Here is a 15,522-nt window from a genome sequence, read left to right as displayed (position 1 = left end):
CATTTATTTCAGTAATTCAGCTTAAAAGGTGAAACTAATATATGTGATAGACTCATGACATGCAAAGCGAGATATGTCAAGCCTTTATTTGTTATAATTGTGATGATCATGGTGTACAGCTGATGAAAACCCCAAATTATGGGATTACTGTGCTTGATTGGCCGGCAAACTTGCCTGACCTGAACCCCATAGAGAATCTATGGGGCATTGCCAAGAGAAATATGAGAGACATGAGACCAGGCAATGCAGAAGAGCTGAAGGCTGCTATTGAAGCATCCTGGTCTTCCATAACACCTCAGCAGTGCCACAGGCTGATAGCATCCATTGCACGCCACATTGAGGCAGTAATTGATGCAAAAGGGGCCCAAACCAAGCACTGAGTACATATGCATGCTTCTACTTCTCAGAGGTCCAATATTGCTCTATTTGCAGTCCTTGTTTTGCTGATTTCATTTAATATTCTAATTTTCTGAGATTGTTAAGCAAAAGCTTCCCCTATCAAATTCCTGCCTGGCACACAATTGTTAAAAGGGGGGCAAAGGGGCACCTTTATTGCCGACTTTTCTCAGGCTCTTCCTTCCTTCCTTTCTTCTTCTTCTTCTTCACAGAACCTCCTAAGCTTGTGGTAGACAGATCCAAGGTGTCGCTGTTTGAAGGCAATGAGGTCGAGCTGGCCTGTTTGCTCGAAGGCACCTACCTAGGATCAGAAGTCTTTTGGTACAACAACAAGAATCAGGTCGTCAGAACAGATGCTAGGAAATACCGGCTGCAGCAGGAGAACGCCTGGCTTAACTTGACCCTTCGGGACACAGAGTGGATGAAAGACAGCGGTACCTATCGCTGCGCTGCCATGAATGCTGTGGGCAACACCTCTGCCAGCATCAACCTGCTGGTTAAAAGTAAGCAGATGCATGAAGGTAAAGCGAAAATGCTAAGGTTGCATTTAGGCTACAATCCAAACCCAAGATCCGCTGGGATGTGTGGAGTTTGGAATACGTTGATCTGCGGCTGAGCCAGTTGAGCCTGGACACAGCCGGGGTTGCACCAGTTGAAGTCCCTCATCCCAGCTCAGATGTGTCATCTGTCCTGGCTCAACCAGGGCTCAGCTGGGGTAAGTTCTGAAAAAGGGGTGTTCCAGGGGAGCGTCAGAGGTAGGGTGGGGCTGGGGGAGACTTGCCCCTATTCCAAACTCCATTCTTGCTTTTTAAAAAAATCATTTTTATTGATTTTCCAATAAAAACAGCCAATCAGCATATCCGAATCATAATCCAATTAAAAATAAAAAAATAAAAATAAAAATTGACCAAATATAGTCCAAATTGTAATTATTAATTTTCCAGGCTCCCCATAGTCTGGACCTCTGAAGCATATCTCCAAATCTTCTATTCCAAACTCCATTCACATGTCACATGACTGAGTAACCCAGCAGAATTGATGCTGGGAAAAAGTGTGGTGTAAGTTTAATTCTGTTTTAAAAGCTTGGTTCCCTCTGCCAGGCTTTAGCCAGCTTGAAATAGGGGTAAATTTCACGGCCATAATTTCTCCCACTATAAATTACGCTGGCTTCCTATCGTTTGGATTTCTCTGCTTGATGCTCTAAAGCTGGGTACTATGGATTCAAGGCATGGAGATGGGGGGATGAGATCGCAATGAGTCCCCACAACACATTGACTGCTCTTGATTGTGTTGATGCAACAGCACAGCGAATAACTCATTTGTAGACAAAGTGTTTATCCATGGCTATATGCAACCTCCAGATCCAGGGGACAGCATCGCGTCTCCGAGTGATAGTTTCTGTAGAGCAACAGCAGGAGCGGGGGGGGGGGGCTATTGATGTTGTGTCCTGTTTGTAAACTTCCCAATAGGATTCTTATGCATGCTATCATAAACCCCTTGGAGAAAAGGCAGGATGTATCTGCTGTGCATTTTGGAAAGCTATGTATCTGGTGGGACGTGGGTGGCGCTGTGGTCTAAACCACTGAGCCTAGGGCTTGCTGATCGGAAGGTTGGCGGTTCAAATCCCCGCGACGGGGTGAGCTCCCGTTGCTCAGTCCCAGCTCCTGCCAACCTAGCAGTTCGAAAGCACGTCAAAGTGCAAGTAGACAAATAGGTACTGCTCTGGCGGGAAGGCAAACGGCGTTTCCATGAGCTACTCTGGTTTCACCAGAAGCAGCTTAGTCATGTTGGCCACATGACCCAGAAAACTGTCTGTCAACAAACGTCAGCTCCTTTGGCCAGTAAAGCGAGATGAGCACCGCAACCCCAGAGTTGTTCACGACTGGACTTAACTGTCAGGGGTCTTTTACCTTTACCTTTTATGTACCTGGTAAGCAAATTTTGCATTATAGTTTTTGAGATCAAGGAGCAGGTTTTTGTCTCTGTTTAGATACAGCTGGACACCATTTTGAATCAAGATGGTGGACTGAAACATTCCAAACTGCATACATTTGGACACCTCTTAAGATATAGTAACCAAATTTTTCATGATCAAGGAGCAGGTTTTCTTTCTTTTTTTAAAATAATTTTTTAATAAGTTTTTAATTACAAGAATCCAAAATAAGCCTCATTATATCCATTTCAAATCACAATACCAAATCAAATATCAATTAATCAACTTTCCAATTGTATAATTTTGGTGGTTCCCCACATGCTAGAATTACAGATTTGATAATTTCTTTTAATTCTGCTTCCAAAATCTAATTTAATCCAGTTACATGCCAATCAAAATAATAATCCGTATTCAGCAACTGCAATATTTAGAAGAAGAAGAAGAGTTTGGATTTGATATCCCGCCTTTCACTCCCCTTCAGGAGTCTCAAAGCGGCTAACATTCTCCTTTCCCTTCCTCCCCCACAACAAACACTCTGTGAGGTGAGTGGGGCTGAGAGACTTCAAAGAAGTGTGACTAGCCCAAGGTCACCCAGCAGCTGCATGTGGAGGAGCGGAGACTCGAACCCAGCTCCCCAGATTACAAGACTACCGCTCTTAACCACTACACCACACTGGCTCTCGAACTTCTATTCATGTTAACACATTCAATAATCTATTAATCTACAAGTGAAGATCTGTATCCTTTTTACTGCGTGTAGTAATTATTTATCCATATTATTTCTTTTTATCTTTGCCAAATGTTGTGCTCTCAAGGAGGAGGTTTTCATCTGTGTTGGGGTACAGCTACCGTATTTTTCGCTCCATAAGACGCACGTGACCATAAGACGCACCTAGTTTTTAGAGGAGGAAAACAAGAAAAAAAATATTCTGAATGAAAGAGTGGATGTATCGTTTTTGTGGTTCATGCTGTGGCCACAGACATGTGATCTGATGGTGAATTTGGGGTGACCCAATGCAAAAATCCTGAGGATCCATGTGCTTTTACCTCCCCCCTCCCAGGCAGCCTCTTTTATCTCTACCGTCCCTTATCTCTCTCCCCGATCAGCTGCTTCCTTTCAACACCCCCTTCCCTCTTTCAAAAAAAAAAAAAAAGCATGATCTGCTTTTCGCCCCTGGGCAATTCGGCTCCAGGGACCACGCATTCGCTCCATAAGATGCACAGACATTTCCCCCTACATCTTAGGAAGAAAAAAGTGCGTCTTATGGGGCAAAAAATACGGTGAATACCATTTTGAATCAATACGTGAACTGAACCTTTCCAAAGTGCACTGAATTTTTGATTTCTTGGAATTCCCAAGCAATGGCAGGTATGAGGTTTGCCAAGACTGACTAACTAACTGAATACCCTTCTCCTCCTTTGCAGAGTACCCCTCCCCGCCCAATGTGACAATCAGCAAGCTGATGTACACTCGCCACCGCACAGAGGTGGAACTGGAGTGGCAGACCCAGGGCTCGGGGAACTTGACCAGCTTTGTGGTCCAGATGAGGGAAGCAAAGAAGGCTCCCAAAAACCAGCTGGCCAGCAGCTGGGAAACAGTAGTCAGCGATATTGACCCTGACACCCGCGACCAGAGGCTGGGCGGGCTGGATCCTGCAATTGTGTATGCCTTCCGCATCTTGGCTGTCAACCACCGGACGACCGGGCACCCCTCTGAAGTAAAGACACCAGGTGACGTGGGTAGCTAGGGTGACAGCATTCCTCTGCAGGCTGTGACAGAAGTCAACTTGGGAGCTGTGGTGACCCCCTTCCTAAGGGCCACATGGTAGATTCATGTGAGCCGGGGGAAGAGCTGGGCATCTGGATGTGGGGGGCAAGCTTAGCCCTTTCTCCCAAGAAGCAATCAATCCTTTTCGGATATGTAAGAAATAATATGATCGGTTGGTGGTTTGTTTGTTTTAATGGGACTGATGCAATAAATAAACAGCTCTTATCTGGGACGACCCAGATGCTACACCTACTAGTAGCAGACTTTGATTTGCACAGTCTGCTATATTCATATAGTCTTCTGAGTGATTCAGAATTTAGTTTAATATTTTGTATTGACAATTCGTAGACTGCTCAGTCACCATTGATCTCCAAGTGATGTAGTTGCGATTACTTCTCACACTGATATGAACAGATTAGGCAGAAGGAAGAGGCTTTCCATCCATGCCTTTAAAAACCCAAATGCCAGTCCATTTGGTGCAAAGTTCTAAAAGTTGGTTAAAGGGACTCTGCAGAAAATATATATTTCTCTAGACCAGGGGTGGGGAAATGGAGACCCTCCAGAGGTTGCTGGAGTAGCATGGGCAATGGTCAGACATAATAAGAACACAAGGGGATCCTGCTGAATCAAGCCAATGGCCCATCTAGTACAGCATTCTGGTCTCATAGTAGCACAGATGCTCGTGGAAAACCTGCAAATAGGATTTAAGCCCAAGAGCACTCTTCCTTCCTGTGGTCTTCAGCAACTGGTTTTCAGAAGCATTACTGCCTTCAACTATGGAGCCAGCCAGAGTACAGTCATTGTGGCTAGTAGCCTTTGATAGCTCTCTCCTCCATGAATTTTTCTTCCATCCTCTTTTAGAGTCAGACAACATCTGGAAAGCCACAGGTTCCCCACCCCTGCTCTAGACTGAAGGAACTTCCCTCCATCTTTTCAGAGCTTGGCTGTGTAACAGTGTGAATTGGCTGATCCTTGTGTCAGTCATGAGCCATTTCTTCATCCCTAACAGAGCAGATTTCAGGATGTAAATAGGGAGTGTGTGTTGGGAGAGAGCACAAAAAAACTGAACAAACATTAAAAGTGGATTCTTTTTTTGAGTGGTTTGTGGGGGAGTGAAGCAAATGCCCCCTTCTCAAACTGGGGAGCATTTCAAAGCTGGAGGTGGTACGTGTGCCATTTGAGGGCTGCAAAATCTGAATCCGCTTCGCTTGGAAGATAAATGTTTACATGAAACCCTGTGGCAGTTTATCTAATAATTCATTCTCTGCGTCTGTCTGGTGGAGGCGGTGGGTTAAATCACAAATGCAACATGATGGAGCAGAACAGCCACAGGGGGAGGATGGCTGTGGGGTGATCTCATTGTGGGGAGAGATGTGTTGCATAGGCTGCCCTGTGAGTTGAGACCCCATAGCTCTGGGGCAGAGAAGGTGCTTTGCATGCAGAATGTCCCAGGTGGTAGGATCAGGTAGTAGCAGATGATAAGGAAGACCTACCTGAGGCACCCTGAAGAGTTGTTGCCAGTCATAGCAGACACAATCCTGGGTTAGCTGGGAGCCAAAGCCAGGTTGGATGAGAAACAGGATAGAGGGGGAAGTGCTTCTTGAGTCTGGAATGTGATTGCAGTGACCAGAAAGAACCTGCTTCTTGCCATTGCTTCTCCCAATGCCTTTGCTTTTGCTCCCTCTCTGTGTGTGTTCAATTATGCTGCTGTTGCTGATCTTCTTTTGCATCGGGGAGCGGCTCAGCTTCCTCTGCTTTTCCTGTCTTGCTGCACTGCATGAGGCTGGATTTAGATTTGCAAAACCAAATGGTGCAGGCTGCTGCATGCCACAGGGATCAGGCGGGGCAAATTATATCTGATGGGTGAGTTGGGTTTTTTTGGGTGGTTTTCTTTTTCTTTTTGGATGGAGTTGTCATTCCTGTGCCCCATCATCTCTTCTTAATTGCATGGTTTGGTTAATCCTTCCTGCCATGGATTATTTTCCTCCGTCTTCTTCTTCTGGGAAGTGTTCTCCGCCCTCCTATCTAAGACATGCCCACCAGGCTCATTGGAAAGTAATTGCTTCTTCGCTTGCTAGCTTGGGGTTCCTTCGATATAAACTCCTGCCTGACGTTTGAGTGGGTTTGACAAAGCTGGGCTTTCGCTGCAAGATCTCCCAAACATATGAAAAATGAGATCTCATGACAAAGGAGGAAAGGCCCAGATTATTTGATCAGAGATGGAAGATCAAGATTGTATCCAGTGGATCAGCCCTCAGCCTCTCTGAATTCAGCCCAAAGTTCTGGATTAACAGGCTCTGTAATGTCCATAACATATACAGTGAGAGCACATTTAAAGCACGTTACGACGGGGTGAGCTCCTGTTGCTCGGTCCCAGCTCCTGCCAACCTAGCAGTTCGAAAGCACGTCAAAGTGCAAGTAGATAAATAGGTACCGCTCCAGCGGGAAGGTAAACGGTGTTTCTGTGTGCTGCTCTGGTTCGCCAGAAGCAGCTTAGTCATGCTGGCCACATGACCCGAAAGCTGTATGCCGGCTCCCTCGGCCAATAAAGCGAGATGAGCACCGTAACCCCAGAGTCGGCCACAACTGGACCTAATGGTCCCTTTACCTTTTACTTCCTTTAAAGAGTCATGGGGACTGTAGTTTACCCCCCACAAAGCTACACTTCCCAGCACCCATAACAAATTGCAGTTCCCAGGATTCTTTGGGAGAATTCACATGCTTTAAATGTATGGGGCGGATGTGACTTGTCACTGGGAACCTTTTGCAGAATTCTCTGCAGCACAGAGAGATTGTGTGTCGCTCTTCTCAACACTTGTTGTCCTCCAAGTGTTGGGACTCCCGTCAGTCCCAACCACTACGGCCAATGGCCAGGAATGATCAGGACTGTAGTCAAATAACATCTGAGGGGCACCAGGTTGGGAAAGCCTGATCTGAGCACTTAAAGCAAAGGTGTCATTTTAGATGTTCAGCTGATCAAACAGAGGCTGGCGGCAGAGCCCATTTGCCCACCCATTATATGTATTCCTTGCACATCCCATATTGCATAATAGGGTTTGTGATTGCATGATGCCGTAGAGGGAAGATACAGTTTGCTGTACCATATGGCAGACACACACACTGCAAAATTATGTCAGCCTCACACCAGTTTGCTAACTGCCAGTGGCTTCTCAGCATTCTCATGGGGTACTGCAGTTTGATCAGGTGCTCTGAGTTTCTTAGCTAGAAGCCTTTGGATCTCCCTTACGGAACAACAGTTTATAGGATTCCCTGTTCTCTTTGTGGGGGAGGATCCTTGTTCAACTATTTCCAGGTCCTAAAGGTGGAACTATAGAACAACATCTCATGGTCCCATTGCAGATTTTGACACGATCATCTGTTTATTGTAAAATCACCTTAGCTCATTTGCTCACGTTTGTTATGGCAGGTGGGCGAAAAAGGATACTTGATGGGTCTGTACTGGAGACAGTATATAGCTGGCCATCATAACTCCTAGAGAATTGAAGAAACAGCACTCATCTCTAGGATTGTGGTGCCCCAGAAGCTATATAAACTTATATAGTTTATGATGCACACAGCAATGTTTACAGGGCCTGTAAAAGGGCTTCTCTTTTGGGTTCCTTGTTGACCTGGGAGCCAAGTTCCACCTGCAGTCCAGTTGTTCTGCCTTCTGCCCAATATTCTCCGCACATCTTTGCTTAACTCTGCTGGTGCCAGGCAAAAAAGAGCTGCCTCTCCCCTCCATATGGGCAGCAGCTGTTGCAACAAGTCTGGGTGCAGGTCAGGGACAGCTTTAAGGAAGGTGCAAAACCAAAACGAAACACTCAAGAAAAACAAGCAAACTATTTTCTTGGGAAAATGGAGGAGATTGGAAACAGATGCGGCAGCCTGGAATGAGCAGGCTCCCTGGGAGGAGCCTGAGGAGAGTTTGTGTAAAGCCTCACTGAGGGCTTCCTTTAGCAGAGAAAGAATTCTCCAATAGCACAGTGCTGCCAAGGACCAACTGGCATGTTAATGTAGGCAATCTGTGATTGGCTTTTATGACTCCCCCCCCCCCCCAAAGCTTAAAATCAGCTTCAGGAGAGTAATGGGTGAATCGGATTGAGGCAGAGGTGCTCCTGATGGTATCAGGGTCATAGCTGTCAACGTTTCCCTTTTTGAAGGGAAATTCCCTTATTCAGAATAGGATTCCTCGCAAGAAAAGGGAAAAGTTGACAGCTATGATCAGGTGGTTGTTAGTCACCCAACTTTCGATACTGTTTGTGCCTGCAAAATTTCAGCGTAGGCAATATTGCTTCATTTCCAGTCCACACAGTTCCCGGGACTTCTGCTGAAATCTGGTAACTGTTCATACCACAAATGCTCCATTCTGCCCCATTCCACCCCCTGCTTTTGCTGTGCTATAGCGCAAGAGTGCCTCCCCAGACAGCAACAACGCGGTAATATTAGGGGAACATAATAGATCGACCAATGAAATGGAATGATGAGTGGATGCTCCTGTATGAATCCAGCAGCAATGCATTAGTCACATATTTAGCAGAATGCACCCGCCAAAGGAAACACCAGTTTGCAGGGGCCCTATGTGAAAGCCGAAATTCGAAAGATGCTCAGCAGAGGCAATATTTAGAACCTCGTTTCCACAGACTGGTATGCCGGAAGCCCCTGTGGTGTGTGATGCTGAGATCTATTTTCTATAGCATGTTCTGGGGTCCTGATGATCCAGTCGTGGTATGACTCTGTGGCCTTCAACAGCAGCTTCCTCTCTCTTGCAGCCGACCCTCCATTTAACGCTTACCCTGCAGTGATTGGTGCCGCAGTGGCAGGAATGATAGTGGCAACAGTTACATCCCTCCTGGTGTTCCAGTACATCATTCGGAACCGGGAGAACAATCCAAGTGAGTGTCTGACTGCCGGGCGATTGCCTTCCCTGCTGCTGCTAGCTCAAGGGGTTCCACAAAGACCTTCCAAGATTGGGGTGTTATTCAAGGGCAAAGAGTAATGGGCCTTGAGTCATGGGGAGGTGGGGGGGGGACCGCAGGCTCTGTGGCTGAATGCGGCCCTGAGGCATCTCTATTTCACCCTCGGGATTCTCACTAGACTTCCCCCTTTTCTCCAGGATACACCTCTTGGTGTAGGGATTATCTTGGTACACATTAGAATCATAGAGATTGAAGGAACCCAACTCCCTGCAATGGACAGTCTTCCATCCAATCTGAAACCATGCCGGACCCTGCTTAGCTTTGCAAATGTGCTCACAGTTTTATTCCTGCACCACTAGGAGGGCATATGCTCAGCCTCTCCCCTCGCCCCCATTTCTTTATGATGCACTTACATTTTATCTGTTTTGTGCCACAATTGTGTTTCGACTCTGTAAGCTGCACTGAAATTGTTGGAAGCTGCTGCTGGTCAGTGTTGACAAGACGAGAGATTCGTGACTCGGCGCAAGGCAGTTTCCTAAGTTCCTCCTCTTGCTCAGCAAGTGTAGCTGAAGTCTGATGTGGAGTGAAGCAGAGAGACAAAGAAGTCAAAATAGCACAGCCATCTAGGGGTACAATCAGTGGGGCCTTGCCTAGATAACATGGCGATGCATTGCGGTGTGTACTGAACTGAAACAGGGTGGAATAGATGAGACAGAGAAAGAAAGAGAGGCAGAGAGAGAGAGAGAGAGAGAGAGAGAGAGAGAGAGATCCACCATGACGCCTATAGCCCCCAGGTTAGTGACCAGGGGGGCTCTCTTCCCATCTGAACACAACAAAGGTATAATGCCAAAGTAGATCAAGTGAAATGTTTCCTATAGCCATGCAAAGTCATGAGTCCGTTCTGCTTTTGCTCGAAGCAAGTGGCTCGTTGCTGCAGGACAGATTTATTTCTTGGACTGGAGAAACCTGGTGGCCCTCCAGATCTTGCTGGAGTCTGACTCCCATCAGCCTCTACCGGTGTAGCCAATAGTCCAGGATTAGTGCTCAGGCTTGTGCCCTGGGGAGGGCACTTCACTGCTGCTAATGCAGCCATTGGACTTCACCCCTGGAGGCACACTCCATTGGCTCTCGAGATAGATGCCAGCAAATGGCACTGTAGCCCAGCAACAGGTTCTCCACCCATTCTACAAACATGTCTTGCGAGGGTGAGCCTCATCTCTGAAGCTCCCTTTCCCTGGGTTTTGGGGATGGGGTTTAATTTTGCCACTGTTCCTGCAACATAGTTCTAAAGATGTGGTCTCTTTGCTTTATTATGTTACAGGGTTACACGACCTGCTCTTCAGAATGTAAGTGGTATCCTCTATTCTTTGCCTCTTATGTCCTCTGTCACTCATCGATTCCTGCTCTCATTTGCTCTTGTTGACTTATGTTAGGGATGGCGAATATGGTCCAGCCTTACAGATGTTGGACTATAACTCCCATCATTCCTAACCATTGCCTATGCTGGCTGGGGCTGATGGGCATAGAGAACAACATATGAAGAGCAACCTGTTGACTGCAAGTGGTCTGCATTCACAGCTCAAACACCTAGATCCCATGGAACACTTTATGCCAAAATAAATGTGCTTCCCAGAATTTTCCTTTGCTAATTTTGATGTCAGAGCTCGTCAGACTTGGGCTGTAGGCAGCTGTTGAGCAAGAATTGCAAGCCAAGAATCATAAATCAGGAATCACAAGACAGGAATCAGAGACAGCAAGGTCTGTTGTGGCCCTGTCAATGTTCCAGTCTGAACAATTGGAAGGACTGTGAGGGTCTTTGCATCTCTTCCTGCAGCAGGCCAATGGCAAGCTAGGTGCTTCAGGAGCCCTTGCTGCAGGTATGGGGACCCTGAAATGCTCCAGATGTTGTTGGACTCCAACACTCATCAGCTCCATGCAGCATAGCCAATGGTCAAGGCTGATGGGAATCAGAGTTCAGCAAAATTTGGAGGACCTCTGGTCCCCCACCCCATCTTACTGCCCAGAATATAAACTGTGACTTGCCACCTAGATGGCACAGCAGATGGGAGGAATCATGAATTTCATGGCTTTGCAGTGTATGTATATGTTAGGGTGTACACACACTTCCAGATAGCCTTTAAATATTTTGTCAATAGTGAATATCTACTGCCATTTGATTTCAATGTTTCATATATGACCTTGATGCTTATTTTTAATATTTGGTTGTTGCTATTTTGTGTACTAGCTACCAAATTTAGCATATATATATATATATATATATATATATATATATATATATATATGATTTTATTTATAATTTTTGTTTATATACATTACAACAATTACTCAATCATATTTTTAACATTTCCAACTTCGACTCCCTTCCCCCTCTTTTTGTGGTTCTTTACATTTATTTTCATCCTTTCCCGCATACTCCAAATTATCTTAACTTATTATTTTATTCATATATATATATATATATATATATATATATATATATATATATATTTGAAGCTGCAGGTTTTCTGCCAATGTCTTGATCTGTTTACAGCTCATTTGTAAGTGCTCAATAAACCATTTCCATTCCTTTCTAAAAAGTTTGTTATCTTTATTTCTTATTCTTCCGGTAAGTTTTGCCCTTTCTGCATTAGTTTCTGTAACCATTCTTCTCTCGTTGTGACCTCTTCTTCCTTCCATTTTTGGGCAAATAACAATTTTGCAGCCATGGTGCCAGGCTTAGCATTTGGCAGAAGATGTCACTTGACAGAGACCTTACAACAAGAATGTTACTTGCCCCCAAATGGAAAGAAGCAGAAGTCCCAGTGAAAGAAGAATGGATACAAAAACTTACGGAATATGCAGAAATGGTGAAACTTACCGGAAGAATAAGAAATCAGGATAACAAACTTTTTATAAAAGAATGGAAATGGTTTATTGAGTTTTTCCAGATAAATTGAAAACAGATAAGAACATTGGCAGGACTATTGCAATAACTTGCAGTTTCATAAGAGTATATATTTAAAGAAGATGAATCAATGAACAAATTAAGTTAATTTGGATATGCAGAAGATATTAAAAATAAATTTGAGGAACCGCAGAAATAGGGGGAAGGAATTCAAGTTTTGAAATGTCGAAATGATTGCAAAATCAGTGAAATGTATAAATTTGAAAAGGAGAGAGAGAGAGAGAGAGAGAGAGAGAGAACTTAGGAGATTTTATATTGGACACTTGCCAGAGTAAAACACTCAAGAAAAGCCCAACCTCCATCCAAGTCTAAAGAACCGAAATTGTGAAGACATGATCGTAGGAATAGTATGGATGTGAGAGAGCCAAAAGACTCGAGATGTTTCTAGCTGTTACAGCTGCCGCAAGGACCCTTCTGGCCCAAAGATGGAAAGTACAAGATATACCAACTATTCAGGAGTGGCAGGCGAAGTTGACAGAATATGCAGAAGTTGCCAAACTGTCAGGGAGGATCCGGGACCAGGGAGATCAAAGATACCAAAATAACTGGAGTAAATTTATTGAATATTTAAAGAAGAATTGTAAAGAGGTCAAGACACTAGCAGGATTGACATAATACCTCCAATGTATAATAGTACCAATATGAGAAATGATGTGCGTGATGGCAAGAGGATAAATATACCAGTTGTGGGGAGGGAGGGGGGTCGCGACTCGGCAGAGTCAAAGGGAATGTATGGTGCTATTACAATTTGTTGGAAAAGAATATGTAAGGAAAACAATAAAAATTCACTTGGAAAAAAAAGAGATGTTTCTAGCTGTGTCTTCACTTTTTCCTTCTATGTCTCTTGTGTACACTCCCCTTTAGGGCTGGCGGAGAAGCCCGTGAGCATATCAGCACTCCAGAAGATGCTGAGACAGCAGCAGGGATGGAAGGAGGGTCCAGTGAGCAGCTTGGAGAGCCTTCCACGGAAGCCGAGGAAACAGCAGCAGGTAAACCGATGGCATACCTCCACCATCACCCGATTAATAAAGTTGACTTGCATCCAAACTAGGCTTCTACTTGTGGGAGCATCCCCTAAGTGGAGTTCCACTCATGTGAAGCTCCCACCAGGAGAAGGACTGGTGTGGTTATCCCTTTTTTTGGAAAACCCATGGTGCCTCTGAAAATCTGCTCTGGAGGACTGGCAACCACAGCAGGAACTGGTGACTCACATGTGTGGACCAAGGCACCACTGATCAATGAGTGCAGATTTTACAAGTCCTTTGACATAGTGCAGCCAGCGGGCTCAGTTTATCCATTCAGACACTTGGTTTCTCTGGAAAGGAAATGGTTGGTTATTTATAAGTACATAAATGTCACTGCCATTCCCCGTTTTGAAGAGGCAAGCTCTCTTTTAAACTGAACAGCAGCTTGCCTCTTTGGGAGTGGCAGCATCATACAACTTTCCTAATTAGGCACATGAATCTGTTCTCTCTTTTTGTAATTGAAGCCGGAATTTTGTATGACGAGAGTTTGGTTTTCATTGAAAAATATAAGAAGTCTCAGTGCCCTCCTGCCCTGCTTTTGTTCAGTCACATTCCACAATTCTGATCGTCATGCTGAGTCACTGCATTCCCCAAAGTGCACAAAAAGAGCACATGTATACAAAACAAAGGGACACGGGTGGCGCTGTGGGTTAAATCACAGAGCCTAGGACTTGCCAATCAGAAGGTCGGCGATTCAAATCCCCACGATGGGGTGAGCTCCCGTTGCACAGTCCCTGCTCCTGCCAACCTAGCAGTTCGAAAGCACGTCAAAGTGCAAGTAGATAAATAGGTACCGCTCCGGCGGGAAGGTAAACAGCGTTTCCGTGTGCTGCTCTGGTTCGCCAGAAGCGGCTTAGTCATGCTGGCCACATGACCCGGAAGCTGTACGTTGGCTCCCTCGGACGGTAAAGAGAGATGAGTGCCACAACCCCAGAGTCACCCGCGACTGGACCTAATGGTCAGGGGTCCCTTTACCTTTATACAAAACAAACTCCTTGCACCCAACTTGCCATTTTTAGGTGTTGTTTCTGTTTGCTTGCAAGCACAAAACCTGCATTTCTTTGGGACAAAGTGCCGGATCTAGGAGTTCCTGTGAATTCTAGGGCTGGGTTAATAATCCCTTCCTTGTTTTCCCCAAACACTCTCGTCTTGCAAAAATAGGGGCTGGTTCTCTGCCCCATGTTCTTTTGCAAAGGGGGAGGGAAGGGATTTCTCTGAAGTGTTCAGAAGTGGGTGCAGCTCACCTGACTGGGTCTTGCTAAGATGTGTGCCCCGTGGGAAGAGTCTCGTGCTGCTTCCCACGAGCCGCACTTCCTGGAATGCCTTGGGAGGGATGCAACACGCAGTGATGTGGCAATGCTGGGGAGAAATTACAGAGACAGGACAGGAGCCTCACACAACTGCAAATGATGTGGGGCCAAATGGAAAAGCCTTGGCAACCTCAAAAGGTTTAATTGAGATAAGGGGCAGGCCTCTCTCCAGAAAATCTCTCCCCATCTTACTTTTTGTAAGGTTTTCCTTTTGCCCCTATCCAATGAATGGTCCAAAGAAGGAAGGAACTCAGTAACAGATTCTAGCAAAAAAATTACAGAGACCTGTATATGCAAATGTTTGTAGCACCAAAATGTAAAGGTAAAGGCGAAGGGACCCCTGACCATTAGGTCCAGTTGTGGCCGACTCTGGGGTTGCGGCGCTCATCTTGCTTTATTGGCCGAGGGAGCCGGTGTACAGCTTCCGGGTCATGTGGCCAGCATGACTAAGCCGCTTCTGGCGAACCAGAGCAGCACACAGAAACGCTGTTTACCTTGCCGCCAGAGAGGTACCTATTTATCTACTTGCACTTTGACGTGCTTTCGAACTGCTAGGTTGGCAGGAGCTGGGACCAAGCAATGGGAGCTCACCCCGTCGTGGGGATTCGAACCGCCGACCTTCTGATCGGCAAGTCCTAGGCTCTGTGGTTTAACCCACAGCTCCACCCGCATCCCAGCACCAAAATGTACCTTTTCTCTGTTCGGAGTTGTCAACATGCTGCTTTCAATCTAGGTTTATTCTAAATCAGGCATCCCCAAACTCAGCCCGCCAGCTGTTGTTGGACTACAATTCCCATCATCCCTGACCACTGGTCCTGTTAGCTAGGGATGATGGGAGTTGTAGTCCCAAAACAGCTGGAGGGCTGAGTTTGGGAATGCCTGTTCTAGTTCTTGCTGTCTACAAGGCTGGGCATGGCTACTTGATACACATTTGACAACCTTCCTTTGATTAGATTTTCCCTGCCTTTTCCTTACTGCACACGAGGCAAGTGAATGAAGAAGGTTGCACTCTTGTTATATGCCCACTCACAATGCCATTACGCAGATGTGGATATATCCCCCAGTTGCCGGGACTTCCTCCATTTCTTTCCAAATGGACACATGGCAGGATAATACAGAATCAAATAGCAATGAGTCCTTCTCTTCAGAAAGGGACTTATTTCTCAAAAAGCACTTTTCTGGGCAAAAAAAACATGCAATAGGTCT

At 45.6% G+C, this 15,522-nt stretch overlaps 1 protein-coding gene across 1 annotated transcript in view; it reads left to right on the top strand.

Annotated features, from left to right (window-relative positions):
• Window positions 1-15,522, top strand: part of VSIG10L2 (V-set and immunoglobulin domain containing 10 like 2) — a 67,050-nt gene that overhangs the window by 49,433 nt on the left and 2,095 nt on the right. The window contains exons 9-13 of the mRNA XM_083588502.1: window positions 609-899; window positions 3,755-4,060; window positions 8,870-8,992; window positions 10,338-10,362; window positions 12,846-12,970. Coding sequence (XP_083444628.1) covers window positions 609-899; window positions 3,755-4,060; window positions 8,870-8,992; window positions 10,338-10,362; window positions 12,846-12,970 — 870 coding nt within the window. The remainder of the gene's footprint in view (window positions 1-608; window positions 900-3,754; window positions 4,061-8,869; window positions 8,993-10,337; window positions 10,363-12,845; window positions 12,971-15,522) is intronic.

This window comes from Podarcis filfolensis (assembly GCF_964270895.1).
Source record: "Podarcis filfolensis genome assembly, chromosome: 15".
Taxonomy (NCBI): domain Eukaryota; kingdom Metazoa; phylum Chordata; class Lepidosauria; order Squamata; family Lacertidae; genus Podarcis; species Podarcis filfolensis.
The sequence above is the reverse complement of the archived record's forward strand: the minus strand, read 5'-3'. Positions and strand labels throughout refer to the sequence as shown.